Genomic DNA, 20,958 nt, shown 5'->3' on the forward strand with positions numbered 1-20,958 from the left:
TCTGCCTGGCCAGGGATTGGAACTCATGCTGCAGAGGCTGTGGATTGCTTCATAGTGCAGTGCTTAACCCCTTGCACCACCAGGGAGGTCCAGTTCCCATCTTTTGACCTCCCTGACGGATCATTCCCCTGAGGGGTGGTTATAAACATCACCTAGCTCGTTCATCCCATAGATTAACTAACACAGAAAACAGCCATGTCATGGGAGAAGTGTGTTACAGAGGCTGTGAGTACAGGTTGAGAGAGCGCTAGGCTAGTTCCACCTCTTTAGAACAGTGGCAGTGGTTCATTCTGTGTTGCTTTTTCTTTCAGAGCTGACCTGTCCTGGACGCAGCATAACTAACGAAGCTGCTGCAGGATGAGAAGATGGCAGCGCGGCTGCTTGCACCACCAGGCCCTGATAGTTTCAAGCCTTTCACCCCTGAGTCACTGGCAAACATCGAGAGGCGCATTGCTGAGAGTAAGATCAAGAAACCACCAAAGGCAGATGGCAGTCATCGGGAAGACGATGAGGACAGCAAGCCCAAGCCGAACAGTGACCTGGAAGCAGGGAAGAGTTTGCCTTTCATCTATGGGGACATCCCACAAGGCCTGGTCGCAGTTCCCCTGGAGGACTTTGACCCATACTATTTGACGCAGAAAGTGAGTTGGAGGAGGAGCAGCAGGAGCAGCTTCCACTACCCTGTCCTGACAGGCTTAGGGGAGATGGGGAAGAACCATGTTTCTTTGCCAAAGCTCGGATAAGTAGCTAACCTGTTTCAGTTCTGGTTTCTAGGGATTATTTTTCCATTTGATCGCTGTGAAGGGTCATTTGTGGGTATTGCACTTCTCAGCTCTGTTAATAAAACCCCATCAGGGGAAAAAAGGACATAAATGAAATGCAACTATTTCATAAGAATCCAAGAAGGATGGCATAGCAAAGGATGGTGCAGCCCTGTAGAATCTCTCTCATACACACATTCGGGATCCTGTCTTTAAGTATAGAGATGATAGCACTATAGCCACATCAACAACAACTACTGTAATGTAGTAGAGACAGTGCATCTGTACTCTTCTCCAGCCCCTGTGAGGTCAGAACATAGGTGCAGGAGCAGGGATGAAACAGGGCAACCAGCTGGCCCAGCCAAGAGGGACTCGGGTCTCTGGCTTTGTTACCCACCGTCTGGGTTGAACCAACACTGATGCTTGGATTAGACTCAGATCTGTTATTCCTGCTAGTCAGGAGCATGAGTGAAGGGAATATTGATCATTTGACCAAGAGTTTCAGACTCCCCTAGCAAATACTTGACCAGACCTTGGGTTGCTTTCTCTTGTTTATCTTTTGAAACAAGTCGGCAAGTGGGGAGGCAAAGCCACCAGCCAAGTAATTAGCTACTAAATACTGACCGCTGACATCTGACACCATTTTAGGGATCTCTCATTTGACACATGTCTTTTAAAGAATTAAATTGGTAGGTGTTTCCTGATGGGAGGGAAAGGCTTTGTTTAATTATATATTTACAAATATAAAGATTAAATATTTAAGTATCAGATATTTTAAAATATTTAAATATTAAATTTATATTTACAAATATAAAGCCTTTATTAACCAAACTGCCTTATAAACTACTTTTAACTAAATTGCCTTTCAGTCTATTTTAGAAAAAGAGATTTAAGTCTCTTTGGCTTAGTAACAGGATGGACAGAGATGCAATCAATAGATCACTTGACTGAGCTGTAGCTGTGGAGGCATTTTTAGTCCAGGGCTGCAAAGCATCTAAGATGGCGAACACACGAGTTAGCTCGTCACTCGTGTGCTTCTGCTGCAGCTCCTGACAACTCCGTAATAGGAAAAAGTGGAAGTAGCGGCCTGATTCTTCCATTGGGAGTTGTAAAAGTTTAAGGGACAAAGCATGATATGGTATAAAGAATAGAAGACTGGAAATAAGAAATCCTGGCTCTATAATAATTCGCCACATTTATAGTTTTTTTATTATGTGTATTGCTCAAGGTACTACAAATTTATGGGGCAAGGAAGTAATACATAACATAAGTACATACAATAAATTAAATAAGATAAAATAAATAATAAATAAAATAACAAATAAATAAAAATAAAATAAAAACTTCTCAAACATCTCTGGGCCTAAATGTTCTCATCTAGAAACTGAGAAGTTGGAGAGGATTTCTAAAGACTTCAAATAACAAGTTTTGGGGCTAGTTTTCATAAACTCATTTCCATATTTGCTTTCTTTTTTTTGAACTCTTTTTTTATCTTGGCCTTTGCTAGTGGGGGGGTGGGTTTGAGGGGGGAAGGCAAGGTTAAACTTTCTGCATTAGTGAGTAAGGGAGCATGAAATCTTGGGCTGTTTTTAGAAAAGTATTTCGCTCATTCTAAAATTTGAAAATATACTTTGATACATATTTCCCACGCCTTTCCTATCATGCATCTGTGATCTTAGGAAAACCACAGGTTTTAGCTTGTACCTATTTAGATTATGTTTCACCAATAAGCACATAGGTAAAACTCTTTGGACTCTGGCCTTTCAGTTGGCATAAGTCTCTTGTTTTTATTTGAGCTATTTATTTTTCAACTCAAATGCAAATTCAGTTTCCTTTATTGAAACCTGATTTAATGTGTGAAAATTATACAGACTATTCATTGTCAGAGCAATTTTCCTTTGCATACCTTTTCACCAAGTTCCTGTCCTCTAGACAGCCTCTTCCATTCCTAATGCCTCAACTGGAAGTGAGGACCCAAAGAGGTAGGTCTCGTCCTGATGGGCCCCTTCTTGGGTAGACCAGATGTTGATGGTAAGGAGACTAGCTGTTCTGGTGGAAAGTCTGACGGTAACCTTTGACCTAATCACGACCTTATATAACTCCTGAAAGGAGAACTTACATCGCACTTTTTCTTTGCAGTCCTTTTCTTAAAACTGTGAACTATACCGTCATGTTGAAAAATGCTTATTATTGATGATTACAAAACAATCAAACTTACTACTGTGACAAGAAAGAATTAATAGCATTTTAAAAGTATTAATGGTAGTTTAAGAGTTTTACAGTTGCTTAAAAATAATATGCTTATCCAGTTTACTTGCAAATCTTTATTGGCATCACTAGTACTTCTTATGAATTAGGCCTTTCACTAAGCCAAATTAGCAAGGTCTCCCCTACAAGGAAGCACACTGGGAATTAACCCACAAATCAAAGAGTTCTGAGAACAGAAATGACTTTAAGAGGACATTGCTTACCTTTCTCAAGGGCTGCCTTAATTCTTGCAAAATAGAACTTATTTTCTTTGCTAAATGGCGGTAGTGTACTAAACTGCTCCACCTACTGTTATTTTTAGAGGAAGATTATTTTCCACCTTCCCCAGTTCCCCAGCCCACCAGCAGAACGGTTATAGTAAACTGAGCACCTAACTGGTACTATAAAACCTTTCAATTTAATTTTACTGTTGCCTATTGTTTGCCCTTGACCAAATAACTGTAGCTCTCTGAGCTTCAGTTTCCTTAAATATATGTAAAATATATGTAAACCTAAAATATATGTAAAATAGTTGGTTCTGTATGTTTCTAATTGTATTTCACATTGTAGGGGCAGGAAGACCCAGAGCAGGATCTCTGTGATCCGAGCAGACGGGTAAAGGAGAATCCTGGAGCCCTCGGTGGCTTTTTCAGGCTTTTATTGAGCTTTTACCAAGTACTTGGCAGGCAGGGGGACTGGGGACCCTGGAGGCTGGCAGGCCTCCCAGCCCCGGGCGAATCTTCACTCTTCCTGGCCTCACCTGTGTTCTCTCGTGGTCTCCTCCTCTCTTACTCTTTCATTCTCTAGTTCTTTTCTTGCTCTCATTCTGCTGGTTCCCTGTGACGCCGCTCTTATAAGCCCAGTCTCCGCCCAGGTGCGCCCACCTACGTAGGCCCACACCCCACTCCAGGTGCCTGCTGTCAGGCACGCATTCAGGACCGCAGGGATCCGTCATTAATGCTAATGGCAGGAGGGCAGAAAAGCCTGGTAATCACTTCCCTGCACACATTCATGCCTATTGCGTGTTTTGGATGTGGCAAACCACTTTGTTCCCTTTGTGCCCCTGCTTGCCCTCTGGTGACCCCTCTGGTGCCCCTGCCCTCTGGTGACCCCGCCTCCTCAGCTTTACCTGCTGATACTCTACCTGTTCGGCCAGATACAACCTGAGTGCTCTTCCTTATAGCCTGACTTGATTGTCCTGCACTAAAACTGATTCCTTCTCCTGAATTTCTGTAACACGTTAAGATCTTTAGCCCAATCTATAAGAAGTGAGTTGGGGGCCTCTTCTGGTGGCGCAGCGGCTCGAGCACTGGGCTGGAGGCCTGCCTGCAGCCTCTGCAGCGCGGGTTCGTTCCCTGGCCGCCGGCGAGGGTCCCACAAAAAAAGAAGTGGGTTGGGCCTCCCCGGTGGTGCAGTGGGCTGAGCGCAGGGCTGTGAAGCTAGCTGTAGCCTCTATTTTTTTTTTTTTTTAGATTTATTTATTTATACAAGCACTGGGTACAGTCAGAAGCGCGGGAGGGTGAGAGAATTCACCAGAGCCAGAGCGGGGAGCAGAGCAGGCAGAAGGACCGAAGGACACTGCTGAGGGGAGCAGCGGGCGGCAGGAGAGGTCTGGGCGCCATGTGGGACCCTCCTGCGGTGGCCGGGGAGCAACCGGGAATCGAACCAGTGCTGCAGAGGCTGCAGGCAGCTTCGCAACCCAGCGCTCAACCGCTGCACCACCGGGGAGGCCCAAGCTGTAACCTCTAGAGCACCAGTCGATTCCTGGCCGGCCAGGGAGAGACCTACATTGTGCAGCAGACCTCTCCTGTCTCTCCCGCTGCTCCCCTCAGCAGTGCTTTCAGTCCATCTGCCTGTCCTGCTCCCTGCTCTATCTCTGGTGAATTCTCTCACCCTCCTGCACCTCTGGTCTGTACCCCAGTGCTTATATAAACAAATAAATCTTTAGGAAAATAAATCTTTTAAAAAAAAAGTGGGTTTTAGGTTAAACTCAGATTAGGTGTGGCTGGATAACCTGTTTCCAGCACTGTTTCCAGTTTTCTCTTACCTCACTAATGTTGCCATCAGCTTCTTCAAATGAAAAAGTCTGGGTGATAACGCAGGTGCACACACATGCATGCACCATGAGCTCCTGGCAGAAAATGCTTGCCAAGTCTATTTTCACAGGCTCTCAACAGGTGGGCAGAGCAGAGACAGATTCCTAAGGGAGAGGTTATGTTCATCAGGTGTGATCTGAAGGATTGCTAATGAGGTGGTGCATTGCCTGCTTTTGCACAGTAAGCCCAGATGCTGCATTCCATCTCAAATAAAACTACATATTTTTTAAATCTCTTTGCTTTTGTTGTTTAAAAAAAATCATTTTGCAGCAGTATAAGAAAACAAAATGATGTTTATTTTATTCACCAGACAAACGGAGGCAAATTCTTGAAAGCTAATGTGAGGGAGGCTGTTCTCAGGGTAATGGATTAATGATATTGTCCCAAGTATCATTTTCTAGAGGGAAAGGAATTTAATTATACCATCCCTCTTTTATATCCTTAGCAATAGGCCTAGAGTTGAGAAATCTTGGTTTCTGATCCCACCCTTATCTAATTCTAGGTGGTCTTAGGTATGTCACTTAACCTTTCAGGGTCTCAGTTTCCCCAGTCTAGAAAATTAAGGTTATGCCAATCGTTAATTTCCCAACTATCTTACAGGGTTGGTGTGAAGATCATTTTTTGACTACCCCGTATGAAACAAAGTTTGTCGCCCCAGCCCTGCTTCATTTTTCTCCATTGTGCTTAGCAGTCCCTGGCATATAATGTATGTACTTGTTTATTTTCTTGGGTACTTATCAGCTGGAATAGTGCCTGCCTGTAGAAAGTGCTAGTTAATATTTGTTGAGTGTGTTAATTGATCTTAAGAGATACTGCATATGAAAACACCATGTACTTTTTCTAAGTGCTTTGAACAGAAAAGGTGACATTATTTTTTTTTTTCTAATGAAAAATTTTCTCGTCTACTAAAATGAATTGAACTCCAGGGGGACAAAGGCTAATTACTGATATGTCTTTTCCTTTCCCAAAGAATGTTTCCTTTAGGGACTGAGGAAGTAGATCAGGAAATAGGCTTTCTGGAATCTTAGTAATATTTTCAGAGTGCAGGATAACTATTAAATACCACTGCTCTTAGCACTCATCTTGTAGAATCTTAAAAATGACCTTATAAACAAAGAGCATTAGGTTGCAGCTTCTACCTGCTGCTCGAATCTCTTCTTGATTTATTGATGCACAGTGTAGAGTGTATAAAGGAAGTTAGTGATGCATAGTCTAAGCTGTCCTGTCATGTCTACCTTTTTTAAGTGTTTTGCTTCTTTCTTGGTTGTTTGAATTGTGTTACCCTCCCTGTATTAACCAGCTGTGAAGGAAATGAGAAAAGCTGAAATGGAATGTCATTTGGGTTGCCCATTATAAAGTATAATTACATTTATCAACAATTTCTTGACTACTACCTATATGTAAGTTGCTGAAGGCATTGAGATTAGAAATCCATTCTTTGCCCTTCAGTAACTTATAACTTGGAGTTCTATAATGTTATGTATCACAAGAGGGTTCCGGAATTCACCTTATATACTCCACAGAAAGAGTGTTATTTTAATTAGGGCTTCACTTTTAGAAAAGAGGGATAGACTGAAACATTGCAGGCAGAAAGGCCAAGGCTCAAAGACAAGGGCACAGGACAGTGTTAGAGAAAGTCGAGTACCTGGTTTGATTGTCCTGTGGGGATACGACTGCAGAGTGGGCTGGGATGCGAGAGCTGTGTTCCTGACATAGAGGACTTGCAATCTTAGACTGAAAAGTTTGGTTTTACTTGACAAATAATAGAGAACTATTGAAGGTTTTTGAATGGAGCCAGGATATATGATCAAAGCTGAGTTTTAGGAAGGTGCTATGTAGCATGGGCCAGAGAGGACAGAGCTGGGGCACAGCCCAGCCCTGACTTAATGAGGGCCTGAACTATAGAGGTAGAAGTAGAAAATGAGTGAATTAGAGATCTGTTATAAAGATAAATGGATAGGATTTTGTGATTGATTTGGAGGATTAAGAGGAGAGTTGAGGATTCAATCATTCATTTGATAATTTAATAAATTGTTATTGAGTATTTTCATATGTCCAGGCTCTGAGTCATGCCCTGGGGAACAAAACAAACCAACTCTATACTCTCTGGGACTTAGTTTTTGTTGGGGAGGACAGATAAATAAGTAAAGAAATTAAATCATTACAGATAATGTGACTGAATGAAGATAGTATGATGCAGCTACTTCAAAGGTTGTCATGCTTTAGAGAAGTCACGAGAACCAAAGGCTCACTCACACAGCGTCTCACACAGACCTTGTGAGGTCTATAAAAGGACACATAAGGGTCTCCCTGTTGGCGCAAGGGGTTAAGACGCAGCCTATGAAGCTGACGCAGCCTCTGCAGCATGAGTTAGAACCCCGGCCAGGGACCTATCCACATGGTGCAGCAGACCTCTCCTGCCTCCCTGCTGCTCCCCTCAGCAGTGTATTTCAGTACATCTGCCTGTTCTGTTCCCCACTCTGTCTCTGGTGAATCCTCTCACCCCCAGTCCCCATGCCTCTGGCCTGTACTCCAGCTCTTGTATGCATAAATAAATAAATCTTTTTTTAAAAAATAAAAGGACCCACAATCTTTAAGTCATAATCTTTGAAGGGCCCATAATACAGATATTCTAGTTGTTTAGAACCAGTATTGTCACTTTGAGAGAATTTGTCAGTCTTGGGTTTTATGTAGGCAGGACTCAATGCATCTCTGCATCACACTACAGAGGTCCCTTCAGATAGACCTGTCATTTCCCCCAGAAAACAGCCCTAGGTCTTCTCCAGTCTTTGTACAAGTGCTAAGATGTGGTTCTGAAATTCTGAACTACCTAGTATATAAGAGACAACTTAAACCCAAATGCTAGAATGCGTGTTATTAACTAATCACCTCCATCCATAAAACTTCACTGATTGATTATTTGAGGAATCAGTCTGATGGTTTCTCCAGGGCACAGGTTATGAAATCTTATTCTAATAAAAATTGATCTGTTGAGTTGGTTATTTAATAATGACCATTTAAATACTGGAGAATGTCTCAATGCTACAATGATATTGATCGTCTTCTGACAATAATTAACCATATTTCAGATCCTTTCTTAGTCAAGGTCAGTGAGTCATGAGCATACAGAGGAATGAGTCTTACTGTTTCCAGTTTCACTTGAGTTGTAAATTCATTCCATATTGTTTTTACTTATAACCTTCTTTGACACAGTTCAAGAGTTAAGATTGCCCATTCATTATCTGACAGTTTCTGCCAACTCTGATTCTAGCAGGAGAATTTTTGATATCAGCTTTGAAGAGGCCTTCCAATCCCAGATACTTTGTTGAGACTACAAAGTTTGGTGTATTGAATAAGTGATTCCTCGAATTACGGTGGATGAGATACCTTATCTACTGTTCAAGATGAACACCTTTCCCTGTCGCTTTACATGTCCATGCTTACACCTTCTCTAGAATTTCACTCTGTTATTCCCTCTCTTTTCTGTGCTTTCAAGCTTCCCCCCCACCTTATATCATTTCCTTCCCCTCAACCTGTAAAAATACTCAAAGCCTCTCCTGTCCTGTGGACCCTCACTCAGCCTCATACCCAGCTAGTCTAATCTCTCTTCTCATGCCATTGAAACTTCTAGAAAGTATCCGTTTAGACTCCCATCAGCACTGCACACTTCACACCCACTGCTCCATCCTCACAGCCTGACTCTGCATCTTCACCCTCTTAACATTCTCAAGAGAAATCCTCTGCTCTCAATTTGCCAAATCAAACACACATTTTTTCAGTTTTTATCTCACTGAACCTCTGTGCTGTATTTGCTGCTGTTGATTACTCCTTGATTCTTGCAGCTCTTTCTTCCTTGGCCTAATTTCCCTTACATCTTGAACTATCCCTTCTCTTTTTTTCTTTCATTTTCTTCACCTTATTCTTGGCCCATATTCCTCTCATTAGGGACTGTCTTCCTGAGTGATCTCATCCATTCTTTCAGTGCTCTTGAATCTATATCTGCAGTGCTTAAATATTCAACACCTTGCTAGACCTCTCTCTCTCTGGATTTCCCGCAGGTCTCTCAGTGTTCAAAATTAAGCTCATTTTTTCTCCCCTCAAACCTACTTCTTTTATTTGTTATTTTAGTTGCTGACACCACCCAAATTCGAGATATTGTTATTGACTCCCCAGTTTTCTGCAGTCCTTGAGGATCAACAATATTAGGGAGTTCTCAGTAGAATGTTGCACATTTTTACAAGTGAGAAAAAAATTGTGGCTTAGAAATGTTAGTTTTCTTGCTCAAATTCCCTCAACTGGTATGTGGTAGAACCAGGTTTCAGTTCCAGGGATGTGTGAATTTAACACACAGAGTTTCTACCATGCCATACTGTCTCTGTAGAATATATTATACAATGATTTTTTTGTTTTTATTTTTTGCTATCATTTTTTTAAAAGATTTATTTATTTTTATACAAGAACGGGGATACAGGCCAGATGCGCGGGAGGGTGAGAGGATTCACTGGAGACAGAGTGGGGAACAGAACAGGCAGACTGACGAAATGTGCTGCTGAGGGGAGCAGGGGGCGAGACAGGAGAGGTCTGCTTCCCCATGTGGGATTCTCGCCAGCCGGCCAGGATGGAACCGGTGCTGCAGAGGCTGTGGACAGCTTCACAGCGCAGCGCTCAACCGCCTGTGCCACCAGGGAGGCCCTTTTTTTGTTACCATTTTTAGATAATTTTCTACCATTTTCACTGCCTCAATATAAAGCTAGCACTATCCCTTTTTTAGTTCATTTGTTTCATACTATATCTTCAGCATGATATCTAAGACATAAAAAAGATGAGAAGATTTTTCAAACTAAAATTAATGAACTTTTATGGATGAATGAGCTAAAGGGTGGATAATATGATAATACAGGTTCAATTAGACACTTATCAGAAAGATGGATATAGTTATAGGTGGTGGATTCATTTCATCATGTTTAAGAGACTTGTTCAAACATTCAACAAACATGTGTGAACCATCCATTTTCTGCCAGACAGCCATTGTATTATGTACTCTGCTTGATAAGCTGAGAAAGTCACAGTAGTAGACAGATATCCCTGGCTTTAAGGATCTCAGAGTCCAATTGGGAGATACTACTATGTCAGCAAAAATGATAGTACTAAGTCATCTGCTCTGTTGGAAATACAAAGTGTTGTGAGGCAACAGGAAGGAAAGATAATTCTGCTTGAGAGAGTTAATGGGGCTGTCTTCAGACCTTAAAGTATGGTTTAAAAAAAAAGTCACCTGTTGGAGAATAGAAGAAAGAATATTTCAGGTATGTAGTACATGCAAAGGTGATAGGCGCGTGGAAGATTAAACAGTCTAAAACTGCATTTAGTTGTGACTACAGTGTGTATATGGTTTGATAAGACAGGAGATATAGCTGGTGAGCTGTGTTTATTTTCTCCCAGTTCCAGCGTCCAGAATACCCCCCCCCCCAGTGCCCATTCCATTTTGAGCTGATGCAGTTACAGAGGTCCCTCCTCAAGAGCCTGGACTCTTAGCCCAGCTTACGCACGAGTGTCCCACTGGCCTTGTCAAGGGTGTGAATGTCAATGGATGAGTCTCCTCATGGCCACCCCATGTTAGGAGCCAAAGAGCAGGAGGAGTGGCAGTAATCTGTGTGATAGCATAAGCTAACACTTATTGAATGCTTATTCTATGTCAAGCACTGTATTAAAGACTTTTTGTAAATTTTCCTCTAATTTTCCTAACAACCCGATAAAGTAGATACTCTCTATCATCATTCTTATTTTATCAACAAGAAATTTAAGTGATAGCATCCCAAGCAAGTTGCCTAAGATGACGAGAGCTAATAAGCAGCAGAGCTGGGTCTTGAATACACATCTTTGCGGCCTCAAAGCGTCCAAACCACTCTGCTCTGATGCTTCTAAGAGAAAAGATTCTAGAATATGAGTATGGTGAGTAGAGGGATTAATCTGTTTTACATAATAAACCTGCTACTCTACCTACTCGAGCAGTCTATGCACCCTAAGAGAGTAAATCCATCGTGAAGGACGGTGAGAAGTGGCCACGAGGACATCAGAGCCTGCTGCCTTAGGGGACAGTGTTGCGCTGGCTCAGCATGGAAGCAGGTGGGCAGGAACTGTGTCAGCGGCTCCAAATGTGGGTTGGAGGGTGTGAGGTTACAAGGTTGAACCAAATGAGAATGTGTATGCAGAAGCACTTGGAAACTAAAGCCATAGACAGATGTGGTGCTAGCATTATCTCCACCAAGCTCAGCTTGGGAAAAGATTGTAGGTAAACAGCGACTGTGATCTTTGAGGCACCGGCAGAGGCCTCTTTTTTTTTTTTTTTTTTTTGGCCAGAATTGAAGGATCAGACACAAGATCCTCCACACTGATCTGGGGATTGGATCAAATAAGCTGGTGTGGTGGAAAAGACTGGAAGCCAGGACACCTGAACCAGCCTGGGAACCCTCCTGCCACTGCACCAGCTCTGTGGCCTGGCCTTGGTTTCTTGTCTGTGAAGTGAGGAGTTTGATTTGATAAATAGTATTGAAGCTTTTAAAACCTGCAGCACAGCGTGATAATTAAGAGCATAGGGTTGGAGTTTGGCTGCCTCCATTCAATTCTAAATCTCACTACCTGATGGTTTGATCTTGGGCAAGTCACTTCACCTTTCTGCCTCAATTTCATCATCTGTAAAATAGAACCGACTTCATGGAGTGGTTGCTGAGAGACAGCTAATGTATAAAGCATCTCTGCAGGGTGCCTGCCACATAATAAATGTGTGATACTTGTTAAATGTTGTTAATTCTTCAAATAGGCTCATGCATACAAGGGATAAAAAATAAGTAGAGGACTTAGAGGTCTCATTTGCTCAGAGGTCTCAGTTAATTGGAACAGAGACAAGAGCTCTAAATATCCATATAGTTCAGACAAAAGTGCAAGCCTAAATGAAAAATAAAAAAAAAAAATTAACTGTGTCCTCAGGTCCTGCCTTAGTTCTGTGTTTCTAAGGGCATCTGGGCTTCAGGTATTCTGGAAATTCAGGCCAGTTGTGCTTTCGCTGCAGCCCTTCCTGGCACACTTTGGGAGTATAACAGACTTTAATTGAAGGACCAGCTAACACCAGCAAGGAGAAGGCATCGGGACTCTTCAGCATGGTGTGGTCATTTTGACAGTGTAGGTTGTTTATTTCTGAACAGCTTCTTAAGTTTGAGAAAATCTGTTTCAATTCAACACTCTGTTTTCCTTTAATGAGACGGGAAACTTTTGAGAAGACACTTGTTACCTGCAATGCTGCTATGTAAACAGTAACTTAGAGCAACACCAGGTTACTGTTGGGAAGCGAAGCTGTTGTCACTGCTCTTCAGGTCACATGTGTGTGTATTTTTTAATGAGTGGAAGAACACTTCTCTGCATGCACATTCTGAAGCCGGTAGGCACAGAGGACTTGCCCGTGGAAGAAGGTATCAGAATTAAGAATTAGAGTTAGCCAGGAGGGGGGGCGAACAGGTATTATTGGGTAAACTGGCTGATTGCCTGGTTCAGAAGAGGCTCATAGGTCTGGGAGGAAAAGGTCCATGTTTTAGGTTTAGGAATTTTAGGTTTAGGGAGGGAAGAATTTAAGGATGGAGAAGCAATTGAAAACAAGAGGCTCAGGCAGTTGCCAAGGTTAAGATGTGTTTGCATGGGGATGCGGGGAAAGGAGGGATTGGGTTCAAAATAAGGGGGTTGCAATTGTATGGGGAATATAAAAATAAAATTAAAAAAAAAAAAGATGTGTTTGCGCATCTCCAAACTCTGGGGGACATAGTGTCGATAGGAGTTATAACCAGAGGGTATTGGTTCCCAGCCACCCCCTTACATACTGGCCCAGTCTCTGGCCCCAAGGTGTTCAGTATAATCAGAAGGCCATCAGATTGCACCTGCAGGTTGCTTCAGCCCTAATCGAGGTGATGACCTGTCAGGAAAGGGACACCTGGTTGTATGGGGAGCCTCTTGGGCCCCCGTACCCCACAGCAAACCAGGGGCTGGATAATAGACGCTTCTTTACGAGACTCTTCTATAATAGACTCTTCTATAATATACTCCGCCTCTGCATTAAGTGCTCTTCCGTGTAACATAGTTTCATACCCTTTAGTGTTTTCATTTGCACTTTGTGTGGTTAAAAAATCAGAGGGTGGGCAATGCTGATAAGTCGGCTATGCTGCAGTGGTGGTGTGGCTATGTGTTTATTGTGTCGCATCTGCAGAGTGCTAGGGTGTGTGTACTAATGTGCTTGTATCTGGCCTTGCTCATTTTCCTCTCCTTTTATCTCAGTCCCCAAAGAGAAGACATCTTACCCTGAGTTCGCAGTGGCAATACTCCTACACCATGTGCTCCAAGCTCCATATTGCTAATTAGAAATGAAAAGCCAGTGCTTTCCAGAAGGCTCATTTTATGCCGGCATGACACATTTATTAATACTCCATGCCATAACTCGTTACGAGCAGTTCCACCGCTCTTAATGGGCCTTGTGCTCAAACACATTCAGTGGCTGATATTTCCCCTCGGGCAGTAAACCACAATCCAATTTCAATCTCCCTTTTAACTCATTCACTTCACTAAGATCTAATTTAAGACAGATTAGGTAAAATATTATTGGACTTTGCAGGCACCAGATTGTTGTTTAAGTCGTTTTCTTAAAACAAGCTCCTCCCTGCTCCTGGGCTTGAAGCAGTGTTGAACAGGACACTAATCTTTTCTGGATGCTCAACCAGAGTTTAATGATAATCACCAAGATTTAATCAGCCATCTGTATGGCTTAAAACTGCTGTTAGATATGTGTTTTTCAAAGTCAGCTCATCAACAGCCATCCCTATTCATTCCCTCTCCCCACATTCACGGTTCTGCCACCTCACCTATCTCGGCAGGGAAGGCAGGGCAGGAGAGCAGCCTGCTTCGTAGCCCTGCAGAGTGACTGCTCCAAGCTGCCCTGCCCGCGTGAGTAGTTGTCAGGAGAGTGCCCAGCTCACACGGTTGACCTGAACTGATAGTTTCACTTGCTGGAACAAAATAACTAATTCAGGAGAGTTCTACCAGGATATAATGCGAACAAATAAATAATACTAGACCTTCACCTCAGTAATATGGGTTGCTGCTTTTTTGCACTTAATTTGGGTGCTTTTTTGTATTCTCTGAATCATGGAATTATAGATGTCAGAGCTGGAAAGGACTTGGGCATGCCCACTGGGCGCCCTCTCTCATTTTAAAGGTAAGAATAATCAGATCCAGAGAACTGCCATGGCTCACCAGGCCATACAATAAATAGAGCAGGTAAAGAAAAAGAACCTAAGTGTTTTAGTGACCTGAGAGATGACCTTGGGGTTCCCACATCCTGGTGAGCCCAGAGTCCTCTACATATGATTTAATAGGAACCTCTGGGTGGGCCAGGAATTGTGTTAGTGTTTCCTAACTCCTGTGACTCATGGATCACATCAACTCTGCCATTTGTTTTTGTATGACTGATGAATTAAGACAGACTTTTGCATTCTTAATGGTTGGGATAAAGTCAAAAGAAGAATATTTTTTAATGTGATGTGATGTGTGTGTTATTTTTGCATTGCAGTGACAGGGTTGACTTGTTGCAAGAAATTGTGTGGCCGGCAGAGCCTTAAAATATTTGCTATCGGGCCCTTTACAAAAGAAATTTGCTAACCTCCGATAATACATTCTGTTCTCTCTCCTGTCAGATCTGTGCACACCAGTATGACAAGGGAGCTTTCTGAGCTTTGAGTGCTTGTGTTGATGCAACAACATCTTGTTTTATGCGAAGGATGCAGTTATGAACAACTGCATATAAATTAAGTGCATGTAAATCTAACAATTTTTTTTTTCTTTTTTAAAGATTTATTTATTTATTTATACAACCACTGGGTACAGTCAGAAGTGCAGGAGAGTGAGAGAATTCACCAGAGCCAGAGCAGGGAGCAGAACAGGCAGACGGACGAAGTACACTCCTGAGGGGAGCAGCAGGCGCGGCAGGAGAGGTCTGCGCGCCATGTGGGACCCTCGCCCAGTGGCCGGGGATCGAACCGGCGCTGCAGAGGCTGCGGGCAGCTTCGCAGCCCAGTGCTCAACCGCTGCACCACAGGGGAGGCCCTAAATCTAACAATTTTAATGATAAAGTATGTTTACTTGTAGTAATGTAGTGTACTGCTTAAAGAATGGAGGATTCACCTTCATGTCAAGAGATTTAGTGTGAGCAAGATGTTTATTTCTTTTTGAATAGAAAAAGATCTTCTCTTTGATACTTGATGAAGGTATAGCATGTAAATATTTAGAAAGGGGTGATGATAGACTTATTCTTTGTGTACTATCTAGTACCCAAATTAATTCTCAGAGTTCTCCATTATACATAAAATGTCCTTAATAGAATCTTTATACTTATAAGGCCAGTGTTTTTAAATTCACAAAAAATGCCTAGTTTCCTTCAGTATTTCTGACCTCCTTGTGAGCTTATCCTGGGCTAATTCAGAATCCCAGCTACCTCCTACTTTCTCTCCAACTGAGGTCAAACCATTTCAGTTTCCCAGTATCCTCTCCTTTACCCTTGCCTCAGACATACAAGTATTTGTTCACTTTCTTAAGTACTGTGTGGGCACTGATTCCGTGATAGGAAACACCCTCAGGGCATCTCTAGACCTATTTTTTCATTATGGCCAAAAGAAAAATGAAAGATAGAAGGTGCATTACTTTTAAAAATCTTCTTGCCTGTCTTCTCCAAAGGCAAGTAGGTGATTTTGTAAAAGGCCTGGTGGTTTTCAGACCCTGGGACCTGAGCCAGTGCTTCTTTCATTGTTGCTTTGGCTCTTTATGGAGTGTACCCCAGGGGCTCCAGCTTATCATTCCCCAGTTTCCATCCGCCACACCAGTTTCATTCTCTGCCACATTGCCAATAAATTACCTCAATCTGGAACATAAGCTATAAGGAGACTGTCGACTTGGCATAACATACTGGTCTTTGCTGTGACCTTTTGACAGGTAATGTCCCTCTCCTGAGCTTTTGTGAAATGCATAGAGGAAAATAACCTCTCCTTCACTCCTACTTCAAGGGAATGTTCCACTGTTGAATGTGAAGGTTATTAAAAAGGCTGGTATTTTTCAGAGAGGTTGCTGTTAAAGAAACACAGAGAGTACAAGTACTTTAGAGGGAGGGGCTTTGGGGAAGCCCTGGGATGTTGGTTTCTTTGGGAAGCCAAAATACGGGAGCATCATACCTTGGCCCTTGACCTGTTTCAGCCTGACCAGGGTCTGCTGCGTCCTCTGCTTTAGGATCAGACTTTCCCTGCAGCCCCGGCCAGGCCAGTCCACAGGGCAGCAGCAAGTAGCAGGACACCGCTGAGCAGTGCAGGACTGTTGTGGCTCAGGACCAGCGCAGCTTTCCTTCTGCAGGAGAGGCCAGCATAGGAGAGTGTAGTAAATCTTTTAAAAAGATGTTTAAAAAGACCCACAAAACTTAAAAACCTAGTGAAAGACACAAGCTCCAAGTGTAATAGGAGTTCAGAAGAGGGAGTGCCCAGAGTAATAGAGAGAGAGGGAGGAGCTTGGTAAGGGGTTACTTCTCAGTTGACTGACGGATGCACAGGTGTTTGTGGTATCTCTCTCTAGGCCTTTTTGTATGTCAGATTTCTTAATATTTTTGTTTTTGTGGGTTTTGTTTTATACTGAGTTATAATTCATAGGCCAGAAAACTCACCGTTTCGCAGTGTACAGTCCCGTCAGTGGAATTACACAAGACGTGGCCTTCTGTGTCTGAATTGCACTCAAGGGCTCATCTGCGACACAGCGTGTGTCTTTTTACATGGCTTTCTCTTTTTACCCCCGGGCCCAGATGCCTGTTTTTTCAAAAAGGCCCCAGATCATCCTAACATTCGGAATGGGTTTCATTATTTAGAATAAAGTTAGTTTCTAAAAATTTATCAACAATGCCTTACTGGGCACTCCTCAAGTAGTAACTTGTGTTTACTACTTGAAGTAAACATAAGTTTTTAGCGTGGTAAAATACACATGGCATGTGATTCACCATTTGAGCCCTATCAAGTGCACATTTTAGTGATAGTTAAGACCTCCACCATGTGGTGTAAGCATCACTATCCATTTGCAGAACTTTTTCATCATCTCAAATGGAAACTCTGCTCCCATTAAATAATAGCTCTCCATTCTCCCTACCCCAATCTCTGGTTAAACTCAATTGCATGTTCTGTCTCTCTGAATTTGCCTAGTCTACGTTCTTAATATTGTGAACTCATATAATATTTGTGCTTTTGTGTCTGGCTTAATTCCCTCAGCACGGTGTCTTCAAGATTCATCCATGTTGTAGCATATATCAGAATTTCTTTTGAGGACCAAGTAATATCCCATTTCATGGATATATGTGCCACATTTTGTTTATCTGTTCATTAGCTGATGGACATTTGGGTTGTTTCTATTTGAGGAGTATTTTGACCAATGCTTTTATGAACATTCTTGTATAAGTTTTTGTGAGAGCATGTGTTTTCAATTCTCATACCTAGGAGTAGAGTTGCTGTGTCATGTGATAATGCTGTTCAACTTTTGAGGAACTGCCAAACTTTTCCAAAGTGGCTGAACCATTTTACATTCCCACCAGTAAGGTAGACAGGTCCATTTCTCCACATCCTTGCCAACATTATTTTCTGAGTTCTTTTTTTCCCTTTTAATTTTAACCATCTTAGTGGGTGTGAAGTGGTATCTCATTGTGGTTTTATTTGCACTTCCCTAATGACTAATGATGTTGAACATCTTTCTGTGTGGTTGCTGGCTGCTTGTAGATCTGCTCTAAATTGGATTATTTATCTTTTTGCTGTTGAGTTTTAAGAATTCTTTCTCTAGTCTAGAGACATGATCTGCAAACACATTTTCTTAATCTCTGGGTTATCTTCACTCTCTTATAGTGTCATTTGTTGTGCAAAAGTTTTGAATTTGGATAAAGTTCTATTTATTTTTTTCTTTGGTTGCTTATGCCTGAGGTGTTACATCTATGACACCGTTGCCTAATCCAAAGATGTGAAGAACTGTACCTATGTTTTTCTTCTAAGAGTCATACATTTTTAACTCTTACATTTAGTCTTTCATTCTTTTGGAGTTAATTTTTGCAGCGGGCATGATATGAGGACCTGATTCATTCTTTTGCGTGTGGTTATCCAGTGTAGCTGCACCATTTGTTGAGACTGTTCTTTCCCTTTTGAATTGTCTTTGCACCTGTGTCAAAAATCAATTGATTGTAGATGTGTGGGTTTGTTTCTGAATTCCCAGTTCTATGCTACTGATCTCTATGGCTCTTCTTATGTTAAAACCCTATATTGGTTATTATAGCTTTGAATTAAGCTTTGAAATGGGAAAGTGTGAATCCTCAACTCTGTTCTTACTTTTCAAGATTGTTTTGGCTACTCTGGTTCCCTTGCATTTCTATATGAATTTTGGGGGCAACTTTTGAATTTCTGCCACAAAAGGCAGTTAATATTTTGGCAGAGATTACATCAAATCTGTAACCCAAGTTGGGGAGTATTGTCATCTCAACAGCAGTGAGTCTCCCAGTCTGTGAGCACAGATATCTTTCCACTTATTTAAGTCTTTAATTTCTTCTAATGTTGTTTTGTAGTTTTCAAGTGTGCAAATAGACAAGGCATGTACTTTTGACAAATTTATTCCTAAATATTTTATTCTTTTGGATTCTATTGTACAGAATTGTTTTCTTAATTCCATCTTTAGGTAGTATATAGAAATGCAACTGATTTTTGTATACTGGCCTTGGATCTTGAAACTTTGCTGAACTTGTTTTCAAGCTGTGATACTTCTATGTATACATCCTTTGTGGCTGTCTATGTGTAAGATTATTTCATTTGCAAATAAAATAGTTTTACTTGCTTAATTGCCTTGTCTACACTTCTAATATAATGTTGAATAGAAATGTTGAGAAAACTTCCAGTCTTCTTCTATTAAGTGTGATGTTGGTTGTAAATTTTTCATAGATGCTCTTTGTCAGGTTAAGAAAGTTCCCTTTTTTCTAGTTTGTTGAGTGTTTATTATGAAATGTGTTGGATTTTGTCAAATGCTTTTTCTGCTTCTATTGAAATGATCATAATGATTTTTGTCCTTTAGTTTATTAATATGTGGTTAATTGCATTGATTTTCATGTTAACCCATCTTTGCATTTCTGGGATAAATCTCATTGGTTTATGGTATGTGCTCCTTTTTATATGCTCCTGGCATTTGTTGAAGTTTTTTTGTATCTAAATTCATCAGAGATCATTTTCTTTTCTTGTGATGCAAGGTAGTATTGGCCTTACCAAATGAGTTGGAAATTGTGCCCTTCTCTTTTATTTTTTTGGAAGAAATTGTAAAGAACTGGTATTAATACCTCTTTAAACATTTGGTAGAATTCATGTGAAACCATCTGGTCCTGGACTTTTCTTTGCAGGGATTCATTTTTTCATGCAAGGTGCAAAAGGTATTTATAGTATGATCTTACTTGATAGAAGCTAAGAGAGACTCTATCTTTCTGCTTGTATTTATACAGAAAAGTTCTGAAAAAATACCACAAGAAAAGATATCCAAGCAGCAAAGATTATCTTTGGATAATGAGATGGAACTTTTATTTTTGTTCCTCCCCCCCCCTTTTTTAAATTGTGAGCATGTCCTGCTTTAAACTTTTAAACTTTGACCATTCACTCTGTTATCCAAGTAGTGAGATAATGGGGCTAAGGACCGCCACTGGCCTTGTTTCCCGACAGCCTAATGGGTCATCTCTCCAGCTTCACAGTCTGCTGCTTCCCCTCTGTGTTTTATCCTCCATCAACTCTGAATTCCTTGTCAGTTCCTTGAAAACAACCCTTTGTTAATATGCTTCTGTGCCTTTGTACATTTCCTTTCCTTGCTGTCCCTTTCCTTTTCACCTGCTCAATATGTCTCTCTTAATCTCTTATTCTTTAAATCCCCTCCAAGTATTAGTTACCTTTCTTTGGGAATACTTCCAGCCCACTTTTCTCTTTCATTGTCCATCCAAAGAGTGAGAAAAACCTCTTCCACTTGCTCCCTATATATATTACACATATTTGTGTCATTGAGCCTTCTGTTTACCCTGCATTGTAATGCTAGTTCATATATGTCTTCCCTAAAAGTACAGTTTTATTCAATTTTGTGTTCTTAGAGCTAAACACAATGCTTGACACAAAATAGATCTTCAAAATTATTTTTATTTATTTATTATTTTTTAAAGATTTATTTATGCATACAAGAACTGGGGTACAGGCCAGAGGTGTGGGGGGTGAGAGGATTCACCAGAGACAGATTGGGGAGCAGAACAGGCAGATCAACTGAAATACACTGCTGAGGGGAGCAGCAGGTCAGTCAGGAGAGGTCTGCTGCGCCATGTGGGTTGCTTCCTGGCCGGGCATTGGACTCGTGCTGCAGTGGCTGCGGATAACTTCATAGGTTGAGTCTTAACCCCTTGCGCCACCAGGGAGGCCCCGAAATTCTTTTAATTGAACTCAATTCATGAGACAAGCAAAGGCATTCTAGGTAGGATGAGCTGTGTGAGCAGAGGCTAAGTTATGAGTTACTCTAACATGAACTCCTTTGGCAACACAGGGAGAGTCATGCTGGGAAATACGGTTGGATTATTGTTGGCAAGACTGATAATCCAGGCTCTTAAAAGCCAGCAAGGGTAGACTTTGGTCGGTGGATTTTGGTAAAATGAAAAACTCTTCTCACTTCAAATCAGATGCTCAGTAGGCTCCCTGCGTGACCCCTTCCTTACGCTGTCACCTGCCACTCACCATCACCCTGCCCAACCCCTG

General features: G+C 41.7%; 1 protein-coding gene across 4 annotated transcripts in view; it reads left to right on the forward strand.

Annotated features, from left to right (window-relative positions):
• Window positions 1–365: 365 nt before the first annotated feature.
• Window positions 366–20,958, forward strand: part of SCN8A (sodium voltage-gated channel alpha subunit 8) — a gene marked incomplete at both ends in the record, with an annotated part of 105,817 nt that continues 85,224 nt past the window's right edge. For all 4 annotated transcript variants that reach the window (XM_084256346.1, XM_084256347.1, XM_084256348.1 and 1 more), the window contains one exon: window positions 366–641. In XM_084256346.1, the coding sequence (XP_084112472.1) occupies window positions 366–641 (276 nt within the window). The remainder of the gene's footprint in view (window positions 642–20,958) is intronic.

The sequence above is a fragment of the Talpa europaea genome, assembly GCF_964194135.1.
Source record: "Talpa europaea genome assembly, chromosome: 15".
Classification (NCBI taxonomy): Eukaryota; Metazoa; Chordata; class Mammalia; order Eulipotyphla; family Talpidae; genus Talpa; species Talpa europaea.